This window comes from Prionailurus bengalensis, chromosome A2, assembly GCF_016509475.1.
Source record: "Prionailurus bengalensis isolate Pbe53 chromosome A2, Fcat_Pben_1.1_paternal_pri, whole genome shotgun sequence".
NCBI lineage: Eukaryota > Metazoa > Chordata > Mammalia > Carnivora > Felidae > Prionailurus > Prionailurus bengalensis.
The window spans coordinates 53685762-53702149 of record NC_057348.1 but is presented as its reverse complement, the minus strand read 5'-3'; the positions used below and the strand labels follow the sequence as shown (position 1 = coordinate 53702149).

The window sequence follows — 16388 nt, the reverse complement described above, 5'->3', positions numbered from 1 at the left end:
ATAGGCCCGAAGGGAGATGTGCCTCAAGGGGAAAATACACATTTAATTTCAAAGACTTGGTAGGAAAACAAGAAAGTAAACTATCTCAGTAAGTTTGGAAATGTTGAGTTAAACAAATCTTGCAAATAATATAAATTAGTTTCACCTTTTTTCTCTTACCTCCCCCACCCACCCTTATTTTTATGAGACAGAGAAAACAAGTGCACATGTGAGCTGGCAGAGGGGCAGAGGCAGGGAAAGGGGAAGGGGGAGGAGGAGGGGGAAGGAGAGAGAGAGAGAGAGAGAAAGGGAGGGGGGAGAAAGGGAGAGACAGAAAATCTCGAGCAGGCTCTATGCTCAGAGTGGTTCCATGCTTGATCCCATGACCCAGAGATCATGACCTGAGCAGAAACCAAGAGTTGGATGCTCAACCGACTTATCCACCCAGGCGCCCCTTTTTTTCTAGCGGCTACTAGAAAATTTTAAAAAGGACCCACATGGCTCCCATCTGAGGCTTGTGTTTACTTCTGTCAGAGAGCACTGGTTTGGAGGACCTGGGAAAGACTGCCCTGAGACAGCAACATCTGAGATGAGGAGGAAGTAGCCGAATGGAAGGGGATGGTGGGAAAATTGGGGGAGGTGGGGTGGCTGTGGAAGAACACTCTGGGCAGAAGGACGAGTGCGTGCCGAGAGCTCGAGTGTGACAAGTCCACCAAAGCCACAAGGCAGCAGGTTCCAAACATTTCACAGACCCAAGAGAGTAGCTACTGTATGTCAGGCCACATTCAGAAAAGCCAAAATGTAATTTTGTAAAAGCTTAAAAAAAAAAAAGACGCTTCATTTAGTCCTTGAAACTGGAGGGTGTGTTATCTCATGGCACAAATGAGCAATCCAACAGCTTCAAAGGGCATTTTGTTCCTAATGGAGGATGTGAAGAGACCGAGAATGGCTTGGTTCAGAGAATATTCAATTTTTTGGATGGTTTAGGGCTCAGTCAATGAGACTTGCTCAGTTTGTCTCAGCCTAAGATTTAAAATCCATAAATATGAGCTACAGGTTTTTTTCCTTTCCTTATTCTTTTTTTTTTTTTGCAGTTGTTCCTAAGATAGAAAATCCATACATATGTGGCCTTTATTTTTTATTTTATGTATTTACTTTTGAGAGAGAGAGAGAACGCAAATGAGCAAAGGGCAGAGAGAGAGAATCCTAGGAGGGGAAGAGGGAGGGGGAGGGGGAGGGAGAAAGAGAGGGAGAGAGAGAGAAAGAGAAGCAGGGCTCACCTGAAGCAGTGCTCATGTTTTACCCAAAGCAGGGCTGATGTTCACCAGAAGCGGGGCATGAGCTCACCCAATGTGGGACTCAAACTCATGAACCATGAGATCATGACCTGAGCCAAAGTCAGATGCTTGACAACTGAACCACCCAGGCACCCCTATGCGTGGCCTTTCAGTCCTAATGCAAGGAAACAGTCGGCCCTCCTCTAACAAGAAACAGTCTTTCAGGGAAGGTTGAACTTTCGATATGGATAGCCCATCAAGTTTCAGAGGCTGAGGATTCTATGTAGCAGTGGAATGTTCTGACAGATTTTGGCTAAGGCCCAGGAGAGGAGGCAAAGGTGGGCTAAGAATGGCCACCACCTGAGAAAATGAATCACCCATCAGCAGACATCTGTTTCCAAACCACTGGAATAGTCGTGAAAATAATTTATATAATCAGAATTTGAAGAATGATAAAATTATGCACTCCCAGGTATAGAACAAAATATACTGTCTCTGTCTATTATTCTGCTTACCTTTCTCTTTTTAATTTTAATTTCATTTGAATTATTTTGAATAAGTATTATATTCACATGCATAGAAGTGTCCAGTGAAGTCTCCCCTTCTATCTGTGCGCCCAGCCTCCAATGCCTCCACCAGAAGGTAAGCCGTGGTACCAGCTTCTTGTGGGACTTTCTAAGGGCAGCAGGCTACAGTATAGAATCACGGCTTTGGGAATACCTTGACATAGCTTCAATTATTAGTTCTAACCAGACTAGCTGTGTGACCTTGGGTGAGTTACTTACTTCCTTTGAGCTTCAGTTACCTTATCTGTAGAATTCTTACCAGGCAGAGGCAAGGATTAGGTACTGCAGGTAAGGTACTCAACACACAGCTTTTACCGAAGTAAGTGCTAAACACAGACAGTTTCAACTTTTGTTGCTAATTTTTAGTACTTTTCTGACACAGATTTCCTGATCATTATTTAAGATATTGATCTTCTCCTAGTCTCTGGGAATGAAATAGAATCTAAAAGAGTCAAAGCTGGCTTTTGCCTTAATAGTCCCAATTCAGGACCCAAAGCCCAAATGTAGAAAAAAAATCTGATCCAATTTTACTGGGTGAAAGTAGGCACGTTTGTATTACAGCAATGTGAAAATTACTACAAGCTGCTTTCAACACCAGGAAAAAATATTTTTTAAAATTTTTTAATGTTTATTTTTGAGAGAGAGAGAAAGAGCGAGCAAGCAGGAGAGGGGCAGAGAGAGAGGAAGACACAGAATCTGAAGCAGGCTCCAGGCTCTGACCTGTCAGCACAGAGCCCACACAGGGCTCAAACCCATGAACCGTGAGATCATGAACTGAGCCAAAGTTGGACGCCCAACCAGTTGAGCCACTGAGGCACCAGGAAAATTTTAAGTGGACTGTATCTAAATAAGACATCTTACCTTCTCATAGTAGATGCTTAGACATCCTAGAGCATAGACCAGGAAAAAGGCCTAAAAACAGAGCAAGCAGAAAATGCTCATTAGAAACTGTCCCACATTCTTGAGAAGTTATTTTACAGACTGATTTCTCTTTGCCTCAAGTACAAACTAACATCCTTAAATCATCTTCAAAATGGTGACATTTTTAAAATAAATGATTCATGCAAATTTAAAGGATTTAAAAAACATCTAAGAAAATATAAAAGTCACAAATTGGTTAAAAATCAATTAAAAAGGCATTTGTATGATATTTCCATGTATTTTTCCCCTTAAAAATCACATAGCTAAACTGGAAAATGATGTAAATAGCTGTAACAACAGCAACTTTTGCTCATTAGATTTTCCTCTGTAAAATTAAATAACCATATTAAACTGAGAAAAAAATTTACAGAAAGAAATATATGGAAATTTGTGAAAAGTAGGCAGTGCAGATTTGGCTTGCATAACAAAACATGAGTTTTTTAGTCACCCATGCAGTAAAGTGATTTCCTATTAAGTAATCCCTATCTTTCCATAAACTTCATTATATGGTAACTTTTTTTCCCCCCCAAATGTTTATTTTTGAGAAAGGGGGGGGGGAGGCATGAGTGGGGGAAGGGCAGAGAGAGAGAGGACAGAGGATCTGAAGCAGGCTCTTTTGCTGGCAGCAGAACCTGATGGGAAGCTCGAACTCATGAACCGAGAGATCAGGACCTGAGCTGGTCGGATGCTTAACTGACTAAGCCACCCAGGCACTCCCATTATACAGTAACATGTTTTACTTGTATGAGGAGGCAGGAGGAAAAGCAAGGAAAGTCAGCTCTAGTTGAGTAAAATCATACTTGGAAATAAAAGTTTTTTTAAAAAGTTTATCTTTTTGAGTAACCTTACACTGAACATGGGGTTTAAACTCCCAACCCTGACTACTGACTGAGCCAGCCAGGTGCTGCAAAAGTGATAAAAGTTAAGACAATGCCAAACATGGATACCACCAAATAGACCATGTTTTTCACTCTACTTGTAGAGGAGAACAGAATTCATGTTTACACCTGAACAGACTTACGCAAAATTGCTGTGTACTAGTGGCTAAATGGTGGCTATTAGTAAAACTGGGTTACTTTCTGTATAAATATGAGGATGGGAGATTCATTTACAACCAAATGACAAACATTATGCTGCTGCTGCCACCTGGCACAGATGAGGAGGGCCCTCTTATGGAGTGTGGCAACCGAGATGCAGTCCCCAGCCAGAAAGGAGTGGCAGGTTTTTATCAAGAAAGGATGCTGTATTTTGTCAAATGCTTTCTCTGCATCTATTGTGAGGATCACATGCTGAATCAGAAAAATATGCAGCCAAGAATTCTTTATAGCAAGGCTGTCATTTAAAATAGAAGGAAAGGGGCACCTGGATGGCTCAGTCAGTTAAGCGTCCGACTTTGGCTCAGGTCATGATCTTGCAGTCCGTGGGTTCGAGCCCCGCGTCGGGCTCTGTACTGACAGCTCAGAGCCTGGAGCCTGTTTCAGATTCTGTGTCTCCCTCTTTCTCTGACTCTCCCCTGTTCAAGCTTTCTCTCTCTCTGTCTCAAAAATAAATAAAATGTTTACAAAAATTTTTTTTTAATAGAAGGAAAGATAAAGAAATTCCCAAACAAAAACTAAAGGAGTTTGTGACCACTAAACCAGCCCTGCAAGAAATTTTAAGGGGGACTCTTTGAGCGGAGAAAAAACAAAACAAAAAGACCAAAAGCAACAAAGACTAGAAAGGACCAGAGAACATCACCAGAAACACCAATTCTACAGGCAACACAATTCAAAAATCACTTGAAATGTAAATGGACTAAATGCTCCAATCAAAACACAGGGTATCAGAATGGATCAAAAAACACAAGACTCATCTATATGCTGGCTACCACAGACTCATTTTAGACCTAAAGACACCTGCAGATTGAGAATAAGGGGATGGAGAACCATGTATCATGCTACTGGATGGCAAAAGAAAGCCAGAATAGCCATATTTATATCAGACCAACTAGATTTTAAAACAAAGGCTGTAACAAGAGATGAAGAAGGACACTGTATCATAATGAAGGGGTCTATCCACCAAGAAGACCTAACAATTCCAAATATTTATGCTCCCAACTTGAAAGCACCCAAATATATAAATCAATTAATCACAAACATAAAGAACTCATTGATAAATAATACCATAATAGTAGGGGACTTTAACACCCTATGTACAACAATGGACAGATCATCTAAGCAGAAAATCAAAAGGAGACAATGGCTTTGAATGGCACACTGGACCGAATGGATGTAACAGACACATTCAGAACATTTCACCCTGAAGCAACAGAATACACATTCTTCTTAAGTACACATGGTACATTCTCCAGAATGGATCACATACTGGGTCACAAATCAGCCCTCAACAAGTAAAAAAGATCAATATCCTATCATGCATATTTTTAGACCACAACGCTATAAAAGTTGAAATCAACCACAAGAAAAAATTTGGAAAGACCACGAATACTTGGGAGACTAAAGAACATCCTACTAAAGAATGAATGGGTTAACTAAGAAATTAAAGAAATTAAAAAGTACATGGAAGCCAATTAAAATGAAAACATGACAGTCCAAAACCTCTGGGATGCAGCAAAGGCAGTCATAAGAGGGAAATTTATGGTAATCCAGGCCTTCCTAAAGAAGGAAGAAATGTCTTAGATATACAACCTAACCTTACTCCTAAAGGAGCTGGAAAAAGACAGCAAATAAAGCCCAAAACAAGCAGAAAAAGGGAAATCATAAAGATTAGAGCAGAAGTCAGTGATATTGAAATAAAAAAAAACAGAACAGAGCAATGAAACCAAGATCTGGTTCTTCAAAAGAATTAACAAAATTGATAAGCATCTAGCCAGATTTATCAAAAAGAAAAGGACCCAAATAAATAAAATAATGAGTGAAAGAGAAGAGATCATAACCAACACTGCAGAAATACAAACAATAGGAGAATATTATGAGCAATTATATCCCAACAAATTGGGCAATCTGGAAGAAACAGACAAATTCCTAGAAAGATATAAACTACCAAAACTGACACAGGAAGAAATAGAAAATTTGAAGAGACCCATAACCAGTAAGGAAATTGAATCAGTAATCAAAAATCTTCCAACAAACAAGAGTCCAGGGCCAGATGGCTTTCCAGGGAAATTCTACCAAACAATTAAAGAAGAGTTAATACCTATTTTTTTGAAGCTGTTCCAAAAAACAAAAACAGAAGGAAAATTTCCAAACTTATTCTATGAGGCCAGCATTATCTTGATTCCAAAATCAGACAAAGACCCCACTGAAAAGAACTACAGACCAATTTCTCTGATGAATATGGATGCAAAAATTCTCAACAAGATACTAGCAAAGTGAAGCCAACAATGCATTAAAATAATTATTCACCATGACCATTGGGATTGATGGGCTGTATGGTTGATTCAATATTCACAATTCAATCAATGTGATACATCACATTAGTTAAAAAAAAAAAAAAAGATAAGAACCACATGATCCTCTCAATAGATGCAGAGAAAGCATTTGACAAAATACAGCATCCTTTCTTGATAAAAAAAAAAAAACTCAAGAAAGGAGGGATAGAAGGAACATACCTCAAAATCATAAAGGCCACCTACGAAAGACCCACAGCTAATATCATCTTCAAATGGGAAACTGAGAGCTTTCCCCCTAAGGTCAGGAACATGCCAGGGATGTTCACTTTCTCCATTGTTGTTCAACATAGAGTTTGAAGTCCTAGCCTCAGCAATCAGACAACAAAAACAAAAAGCAAGCAAATCAGCAAGGAAGACGTTAAACTTTCACACTTCAGAGATGACATGATGCTCTTTTGAAAAACCGAAAGACTCCACCAAAAAACTGCTAAAACTGATACATGTATTCAGCAAAGTTGCAGCATATAAAATCAATGTACAGAAATCAGTTGCATTTATAGACGCCAATAATGAAGCAGTAGAAACAGAAATCAAGGAACTGATCCCATTTACAATGGCACTGAAAACCAAAAAATACCTGGGAATAAACCTAACCAAAGAGATAAAAGATCTGCATGCTGAAAACTACAGGAATCTTATGAAAGAAACTGAAGACACAAAGACATGGAAAAACATTCCATGATCATGGACTGGAAGAACAAATATTGTTAAAATGTTGATACTACCCAAAGGAATCTACACATTCAATGCAATCCCTATCAAAATAATACCAGCATTCTTTACAGAGCTAGAACAAACAATTCTAAAATTTGTATGGAACCAGAAAAGACCTGGAATAGCCAAAGTAATGTTGAAAAAGAAAATCAAAGCTGGAAGCATCACAATTCCAGACTTCAAGCTGTATTACAAGGCTGTAATTATCAAGACAGTGTGGTACTGGCACAAAAACAGACACATAGATCAATGCAACAAAATAGAGAACTCAGAAATGGACTCACAAATGTATGGCCAACTACTCTTCGACAAAGCAGGAAAAGAGTATCCAATGGAATAAAGACAGTCTCTTCAGCAAATGGTGCTGGGAAAACTGGACAGCGACATGCAGAAATATGAACCTGGACCACTTTCTTACACCATACACAAAAATAAACTCAAAATGGGGGCGCCTGAGTGGCTTGGCTGGTTAAGTGTCCAACTTCAGCTCAGGTCATGAGCTGATGGTTTGGTGAGTCTGTGCCCCATGCTGGGCTCTCTGCTGACAGCTCAGAGTCTGGAGCCTGCTGCGGATTCTGTGTCTCTCTGTGTCTCTTCCCTCCCCTGCTCACACTCTGTCTCTCTCTCAAAAAATGAGTAAATATTGGAGTGCCTGGGTGGCTCAGTCAGTTAAGTGTCCGACTTTGGCTCAGGTCATGGTCTGGCGGTTCGTGGGTTCAAGTCCCGCGTTGGGCTCTGTGCTGACAGCTCAGAGCCTGGAGCCTGCTTCAGATTCTGCATCTCCTTCTCTCTGCCCCTCCTCCACTCGCACGCTGTTTCTCTCTCTCTCAAAAGTAAATAAACATTAAAAAAATTTTTTTAAATGAATAAACATTAAAAATAAAATAAAATAACTCAAAATGGATGAAAGACCTAAATATAACAAAGGAAACCATCTAAATCCCAGGGAACACAGGCAGCAACCTCTTTGACCTCGGCCACAGCAACTTCTTACTTGACATGTCTCCCAAGGCAAGGGAAACAAAAGCAAAAGTGAACTATCAGGACCTTATCAAGATAAAAAGCTTCTGCATAGCAAAGGAAACAATCAACAAAACTAAAAGGCAATTGATGGAATGGGAGAAGATACTTGCAAATGACATATCAGATAAAGGGTTAGTATCCAAAATCTATAAAGGACTTATCCAACTCAACACCCAAAAAACAAATGATCCAGTGAAGAAATGGGCAAAAGACACAAGCAGATACTTTTCAAAAGAAGACATCCAGATGGCCAATTGACACATGAAAAGATGCTCAACGTCACTCCTCATCAGGGAAATACAAATCAAAACCACACTCAGATACCACCTCATGCCAGTCAGAGTGACTAAAATGAACAAATCAGGAGACTATAGATGCTGGTGAGGATGTGGAGAAACGGGAACCCTCTTGCACTGTTGGTGGGAATGCAAACTGGTGCAGCTGCTCTGGAAAACAGTGTGGAGGTTCCTCAAAAAATTAAAAATAGATCTACCCTATGACCCAGCAATAGTACTGCTAGGAATTGACCCAAGGGATACAGGAGTGCTGATGCAAAGGGGCACTTGTACCCCGATGTTTACAGCAGCACTTTCAACAATAGCCAAATTATGGAAAGAGCCTAAATGTCCATCAACTGATGAATGGGTAAAGAAATTATGGTTTATATACACAATGGAATACTACTTGGCAATGAGAAAGAATGAAATATGGCCTTTTGTAGGAACGTGGATGGAACTGGAGTGTTATGCTAAATGAAGTAAGTCATACAGAGAAAGACAGATACTGTATGTTTTCACTCTTATGTGGATCCTGAGAAACTTAACAGAAGCCCATGGGGGAGGGGGAAAAAAAAAAAAAGAGGTTAGAGAGGGAGGGAGCCAAAACATAAGAGACTCTTAAAAACTGGGAACAAACTGAGGGCTGATGGGGGGTGGGAGGGAGGGGAGGGTGGATGATGGGTATTGAGGAGGGCACCTGTTGGGATGAGCACTGGGTGTTATCTGGAAATCAATTTGAGAATAAATTTCATATTTAAAAAAATAAATACAATGATTATTATTGGACTCAAAAAAAGATTTAATGAGATTAAATCTTACAAAAATTTTAAAGGCTACACAAAGCACCTACCTGCTCAATTCATTTTAGTTTCCCCTCCTTTTTAAGGAACGATTTAGATATTACAGCCTGGAAAATTTCAATCCTCTGTTTGCTAAGCAAGAGACTCCTTCCTGGTATGTGTTAGAATTTAAGTTCCTTAGAAACTTTCCATTATCAGTCAACAAGTGTTTCTCTAAGAACTGATGAAACCAATGCCTCATTAATATTTACTGGCCTAAAATAAACGGCTTTTATGAATGTACACAAACTGCTCTTAGGTACTTATTACAGATGGAGTGGATCTTAATTCAGTTGAGTTGGCTTTACTTGGAATTAAATCATCAGCAGACTGGGGAAGTCAGGGGAGGGAGCGAGTATGTCCCTTGAGATCTCATTAGTAAGTTTTTACTATCAGAGCAAAATGGAGGGAAGAGTTTAATGAGGATTTAATGTCACATCACTAAATCTAGTTAGAGCCCAAAGCATTATAACAGAAAAACAGTTCTCAGTAACAGATTTCTAAGAGACAGATCTTTAAGTCAGCTGTGGTATTACCATTCTCAATCCCTAAAAAGAACTCTGAATCACCACAGAAGGGCCGCCCGTGTTCCTGAGGACATTTATGGAAACACATTAAACTGCAGAGTGGTGCACCAAACATGGGTGATTCATTCATAGGAAATCTGCCAAAACAGAACTGAGAAGCAGAGCTAGGTCTCACTGCACGCTCCCTGAAAACTGTAACACCTCTCTGGAATGTCCTCTGGAACCAAGCAGCTTCCAAGAATACAGAGCAACCTCACCTACCTCCCAACACTCTTGCTTTTCTTCAGGGAGTGTTTGGGGGACAGCAGCGGACAGCAGCCCCTTTTCTTGTAAAAAGCACCGAACAGAATACACGTAGTCACCTACTGGGACAGTGAGCTGACACCTAACGCTCTCTGCCTACTGCTGCTGCCTCCCAGGGCAGAGACACTGCCTGGCTCCTCCTGGCCTCAACTATCTGGCCCACCCTCCTATTGATGCTTGTTATGGTCCTCACCCTTCCCTGACACAGCTGTCTGCAGTGCCCTGGTGCCACCCGGTAGAGAGACAGACTCCTGGTAGATACTCATAGTTGTGCCCTCCACAGTCTAGCCATCCTGTATTGCCATCCAGGACTGAGCTGCAAGAAAGAGCCCATGCTGTCCAGGGTCCAAATGGCAATCCCCCATTTATCCTTTAACCTCCACGGATACCACCGACCTTGTAAAGTCTTCCCAGCTATAATTAGTAATCATAATTATTAAGCATTCTGGGTAAAGGATACTAGAGGAGCAACACTGGCACCATCCACAGACTGCACTGAATGTAATTATTTCTGGGCTACCTTTAGAACCAGAGTCATAGTCTGTTTATTTCTGTATTGTTACTACTAAGCTCAGTGCCTGGCACACAGGAAGTGCCCAGTGAAAATTTTTGCAAAATTGACTGCAAAAGATTCCAACTAGCTTTTATAAGTAATTTAATTATAATTTACAAGTAATTTAATAACTTAATAATGATAATGACAAGAATAGCATGCGATAACACTTACTGAGCATTTTACTATGTATCAGGCACTGTGCTGAACCCATCACAAGCAGTAGTTAATTCCCAGAACATCTTATGAATGAGATGCTATATAGCCCTCATTTTACAGGGAAGAAATCAAGGACCAGAGAGCTCAAGCCCTTAGAGAATAGGTATCCACAGTGCTGTCCAGAACTTTCTGTGATGACGATGTTCTACACCTGTGCTATCCAATACAGTTGCTACATCCACAAGCAGCTGCTGAGTGTTTGAAATGTAGCTGGCACAACTGAGAAACAGAATTCTGCATTTTGCTCCATTTTAATTAGTTTAATAGAATAGTCACATGTGCCTAGTGGCTATTGTCTTTGACAACAGACTAAGCTATCTCATGTAAAATGAGATGAAGTAAATAATTCCAAACATCCTTTCCTGGTCCATAAGGCTGTACCTTTGGCTTCACTGTGTGGAAGGGAGTACAGACAAGGAAATCAAGAGAATATGGAGACACAATAATTTCTCTGTGGACATGTCTATGAAGTTACCAATGTGGATGCATTCAACACACATTTCCTGAGAATGGTGCTAGACACTGCTGAGGCTACCCAAGACAGGCAGGAGCGCTCTTGGGGAAGAGGCACATGGGTGCGAGGAACGGGTGCTATCTTCCAGGGCAGAAAGGACGCTTCTGTGAACAGTATAAACATAAGCAAACAAAGAGGGACTGAACAACAGGTGAACACAGCATAGAGGAACTTTAAATCAGAGGAAAAATTTATGATGCACTTGAAAAAATTTTTTTTAATGTTTATTTTTGAGAGAGAGCAAAACAGAGTGTGAGCAGGGGAGGGCAGAGAGAGAGAGTGAGGGAGACCCAGAATCCGAAGCAGGCTCCAGGCTCTGAGCTGTCATCACAGAGCCTGACACAGGGCTTGGAACTCACAGACTGCTAGATCATGACCTGAAGTTGGACGCTTGACTGACTGAGCCACCCAGGTGCCCCAGATGCAAGTTTTAGTGAGTCACTTTTAAGCCAACTTTTGGGAATGCAGTTATTGCATTAAGAGAACATGTATTAGTAATCCTACAGAAGGAGATATCTAGAATCCATTTATGTAATTAGCAGTCATTACATGACTTAGAACATGAATCATAGCTTATTAAAAGCTGGCGAAACTCCACAAATATACTGAAAACCACTGAACTGTATACTCTATCTATCTATCTATCTATCTATCTAAAACATGGAGAAAGGGAGAGAGAATCCCAAGCAGGCTTGTTAGTGATGTCAGCGCAGAGCCCGATGTGGGGGCTTGATCCCACAAACTGCAAGACCATGACCTGAATCAAGATCAAGAGTCAGGGGCTTAGCCAACTGAGCTACCCAGGCACCCCTGAACTGTACATTTTAAATGGGCAAATGGTATGGTATATAAACAGTATCTCATGATATAGGGAAGTCCCCCACCCCCAAAATCTTAGACTTGATGAAAGGAAGGCTAAGGAGTGAAACTTAGGCAGGCCTACTTTGGAAGCTGACTATGGTCATTTCAAGACCGATTTATAACATTCAGTTACTGAATACTCACTTGCTGAATTACAGACAGAATTGCATTTATAGGTGGGCTGCATTTACAGGTTGCCCAGGCCCTGAGACCAAGAGCTGAAAAAATAACATGCAGGAAACATACCTCTTCTAGGCTAAGTTGCAAATACTCCAAGATCCGATATGGATTTCTTCTGCATATTAATCTCTTTTTTGGTGCCAACTGAAGACAGAAGAAAGAAAATACATAGAGAACAAATGGAAGGACTACATGTTACACAGAGCAGATTGCATTTTAAAACAAACATGCTTCTTATAAATTTCTGAATTCACATTTATTGGCTTAATACTGTTAAAAATATAGATTTTTATTATTATTATGTAGAAAAATAAGTTTTAGGTTTTCTACGACTAACATTTTCATTTATTTCTTTTTTCCCCAAGAATTTTTCCCACAATTGTGATCCTTTTGTTGGTCTGTTTTATGTCCTTCTTTTCACCGACCTGTACCTCACAAGTGTGTGCCTACGTTCTTAATTAGACTTCACAATCTCATTCTGAAGCGTAGATAGCACTTCTTCAAATGGTGTTTCACGTACTATTTAGCCATTAGATTTTCTCATTTTTAGCTATTATAGACCATTTCAGGGCACCTGTCTCTGACTGTGCATCCATCATTGAAGTGGCTCTGGGTCTGCTTCCCAGTGCTTCTCCTATGCTGGCTGACTTCCATACCCGAGACCCTCTGCTACAGCCAGACTCAAGACTACATGTACTTACCACAACACTTCTTTTTATCCCACCCAAGGGAAAGAATATTATTGCAGCTGCTTTAATTTACACATTAAAAAAAAAATAAGTTATTCACAGACTTGAAGTTTTAGTAGAAACAGCCCTCGTAATTACTGAGCCACCAGGGCTGGGACGCAGTGCCTGCGGATTCTGAGTGTCTCACCACCTCTCACATGCCCTGAGTACTTAATATGGGCCTGCTACCAGTTCCAAGTAAGGGACACCCTGGTCATCCCACATCTGCTATGGGCCAGACATAGATGGTTCTGGAGGAAGTGAATGATTTTCTTCTTGAACAGTGCAGGGCTGAGGGTGCTGACGTCCTGTAATAGAAAAGCTGTGTATCACTTTTGACTCCCCCAAAACCTAACTACTAATAACCTACTGTTGAATGGAAACCTTACCAATAACATCCACAGCTCATTAAGGCATATTTAAGTATTATATGCTGTATCCGTACAACAAAGTAAGCTAGAGAAAATAAAATGTTATTAAGAAAATCATATACAAAATACATTTATTGTACTGTATATAAAAAAAAAAAATCCATGTATAAGTGGATCCATACAGTTTGAACCCATGTTGTCAAAGGCCAGTTATACTCACTTCCTCACGTGGGGCACATTCTTTCTCGCTCACATGATACACATCTTCCTCTACCAGCACATACTCATCACTGGGCCCTCTCTCTCTGGCACAGATGAGATCCACTTGGGGACTCCTGTCCCCAGGCTGAGTGTCACGCCGGGGGAGAATATCTTTGCTGCAATGAACGTGGGGTGGGGGGCAGTGCTGCAGTGTGGCAACCTCTACCAAGTGTTCATCCAAGCCATCTGGAGTCAGTGGGTCAGGCCCTGAGCTCTCTTGTAGGTGGTCTGATTGCTCATTAGGACCCTCCAGGTCTAGTGACTTTTCCGAGCCCCCATTCATCACAGAAAGTTCCTCTCTATCTGCAATACCTTCCATTTTGGGAATGGTTTCAGAATTCAGCTCATCATGCCATTGAAATTCTTCATTCCTTTTTATACCAGGATGCTCGAGTGGTTTTGTGTAATCCTTGAGGATTCTGTGCACTGTACTCTCATCCTGCCCCTGTCTTTGCATGAGCTTTGTGGCCCATTCTATACTACGCTGATACCTGCAAAAGGGAAATAACGTCAGTAACACTTGAATTTTTTTTTTTTTAATTTATTGTCAAGTTGGCTAATATACAGTATATACAATGTGCACTTGGTTTTGGGGGTAGATTCTCATGATTCATTGTTTAAATACAACACCCAGTGCTCATCCCAACAAATGCCCTCCTCAATGCCCATCTCCCATTTTCCCCTCTCCCCTGCACCCACCCCACTCATCAACCCTCAGTTTGTCCTCTGTATTTAAGAGTCTCTTATGGTTTGCCTCCTTCCCTCTCTCTTTCAAACAATTTTTTTCCCCTTCCTTTCCTTCATGGTACTCTCTTAAGTGTCTCAAGTGCCACATATGAAGTAATACTTGAATTTCAATATTCAAAAGACAACACAGTATGAAAAAAAGATAGGTAGGCAGTATGCTGAAATGTTTATAGCAGTTTTTCTCAGTGGCAGGCCATAGGTAAGTGTTTTCTTTATAATTTTTTTGTGCTTTCTAATTATTCTAATTATTTCTAATAAGCACGTGTTATTTTTGTTTTTATTATTAGAGCTTCATTTAATTTTTTTGGTTTTCGAATAATTTTTGTTATTTGAGAAAGAGAGTGAGTGAGTGTGTGAGTGGGGGAGAGGGGCACAGGGGGAGAAGGAGAAGGGAGAGAGGGAGAAGAAGAGAGAGGGAGGGGTAGGGGGAGGGGGAGGGGGAGAGGGAGGGAGGGAGGGAGAGAGAGAGAGAGAGAGAGAGGGAGGGAGGGAGGGAGGGAGGGAGGGAGAGATCTCAAGCAGGCTCCTTGCTCAGCATGGAGCCCAACATGGGGCTCGATCCCACGACCCTGGGATCATCATGTGAGCCAAAATCAAGAGTTGGATGTTCAAAAGACTGAACCACCCAGGTGCCCCTATTTTTCTCAATTTGAAAAAAAAAATTGACCCCAGTTTAATGAAGTATGAAAATTTATGTAATTTAAAACTGGTAGGCCAAATGATTTAGGTAAATATAAAGAGAATATGGAGTCATTTGTCAGGATTTCTTTTACATTATTCTCAATTTTGGATATCACAATATTTTCTGAAAAATATCCCACTCACAACGTAAAGAGCTTTTGTTCAGTATCGGAGTGAAAAATGAGGATTTTAAGTTTATTTATTTATTTTGAGAGAGAGAGTGCACAGAGACAGAAGTAGAGAAAGAATCCCAAGCAGGCTTCGTACTGTCAGTGCAGAGCCTGACATGGGGCTCAAACTCACGAACTATGTGATCATGGCCTGAGCCCAAATTAGGAGTCAGATGCTTAACCGACTGAGCCACCCGAGAGCTCCAAAATGAGAATTTAATAAATATTTTTCATAGTACCTACTAAGGTTTCCACTACATAGGAAAAGAAATGATTATGGTGCTATACATATAGCCAAGCATCCTAGCAGGAAGGGCCCTTTTTCTCAGAATAATTTCTGAAGCATATTTTGGTGAGGAAATACCTGCTTAGTTCCTTAAATGTAAAGGCAACCCCCAAACATTTCCCAAGTTACATAAAGTCATAGGTAAGACAACAGGGTTCTGTCCCAGTGAGATGTCACCACATGACAACGCCACTGGAACACGTCCGTGTGGGCTCAGACCGACATACTGGAAAATCTCATCATCAGAAGGGCTAAAGGCAACTTTCTGCCTCTACAGCTGTTAGCCTGATAGCACTTAAGAAGGCATGGTTTGTTGAAAGACAGGTAATTTTACTCTTCACCTTGAGTATTTTGCTTTGTGTAAGGATAGCTGAATATGTCATAAACTGCTACATCTCACACGCAATTGAACAAGGAAGCGGGCTGTTATATTTAAGAGATTTGTGGCTGCTTAACCCTGACCCATCAGAAGACTCTCCCAGCTGTCCACACCCTGTTTATCCTACACGGGGATGAACATGTCTTCCTACATATTGGGAATTGTATCTTAGATTTAAAGGTTAAAACCTAGCAAAGCTATTTTCACACCTGAGAAGCAGGGTGACATCGCGATTACATGCATGAGCTCTGTATTGCACATTTCACATTCAGCCTGACTTTGTCACTTGTAATTGTTTGACAAAGTCAATTACTTAACTTCTCTATGCTTGTTCCCCCACCCAGAAAATGGGGTAACCACATAAAGGGTGTTATGTATTACTTTTAATGATCAGAATAAAAAAAAATGTAGCTGCTCATACAACAGCAGGGTGTCTTCTCACCTGCACGGAGAGCATGGCCACGGTTACAAGCAGTTAAAAGAACTTTCATTCGAGAGACCTAAAAAGAATCTTTGCTTTTCATACCACCTACAGCAATGGCTTTATCAGCTTCGTGGTC

General features: G+C 40.7%; 1 protein-coding gene across 3 annotated transcripts in view; it reads right to left on the bottom strand.

Annotated features, from left to right (window-relative positions):
• TSEN2 (tRNA splicing endonuclease subunit 2) overlaps window positions 1-16388 on the bottom strand; it is a 49340-nt gene that overhangs the window by 12975 nt on the left and 19977 nt on the right. For all 3 annotated transcript variants that reach the window (XM_043588151.1, XM_043588152.1, XM_043588153.1), the window contains 3 exons: window positions 13525-14056; window positions 12272-12349; window positions 2684-2734 (listed from right to left, as the gene is read on the bottom strand). In XM_043588151.1, the coding sequence (XP_043444086.1) occupies window positions 2684-2734; window positions 12272-12349; window positions 13525-14056 (661 nt within the window). The remainder of the gene's footprint in view (window positions 1-2683; window positions 2735-12271; window positions 12350-13524; window positions 14057-16388) is intronic.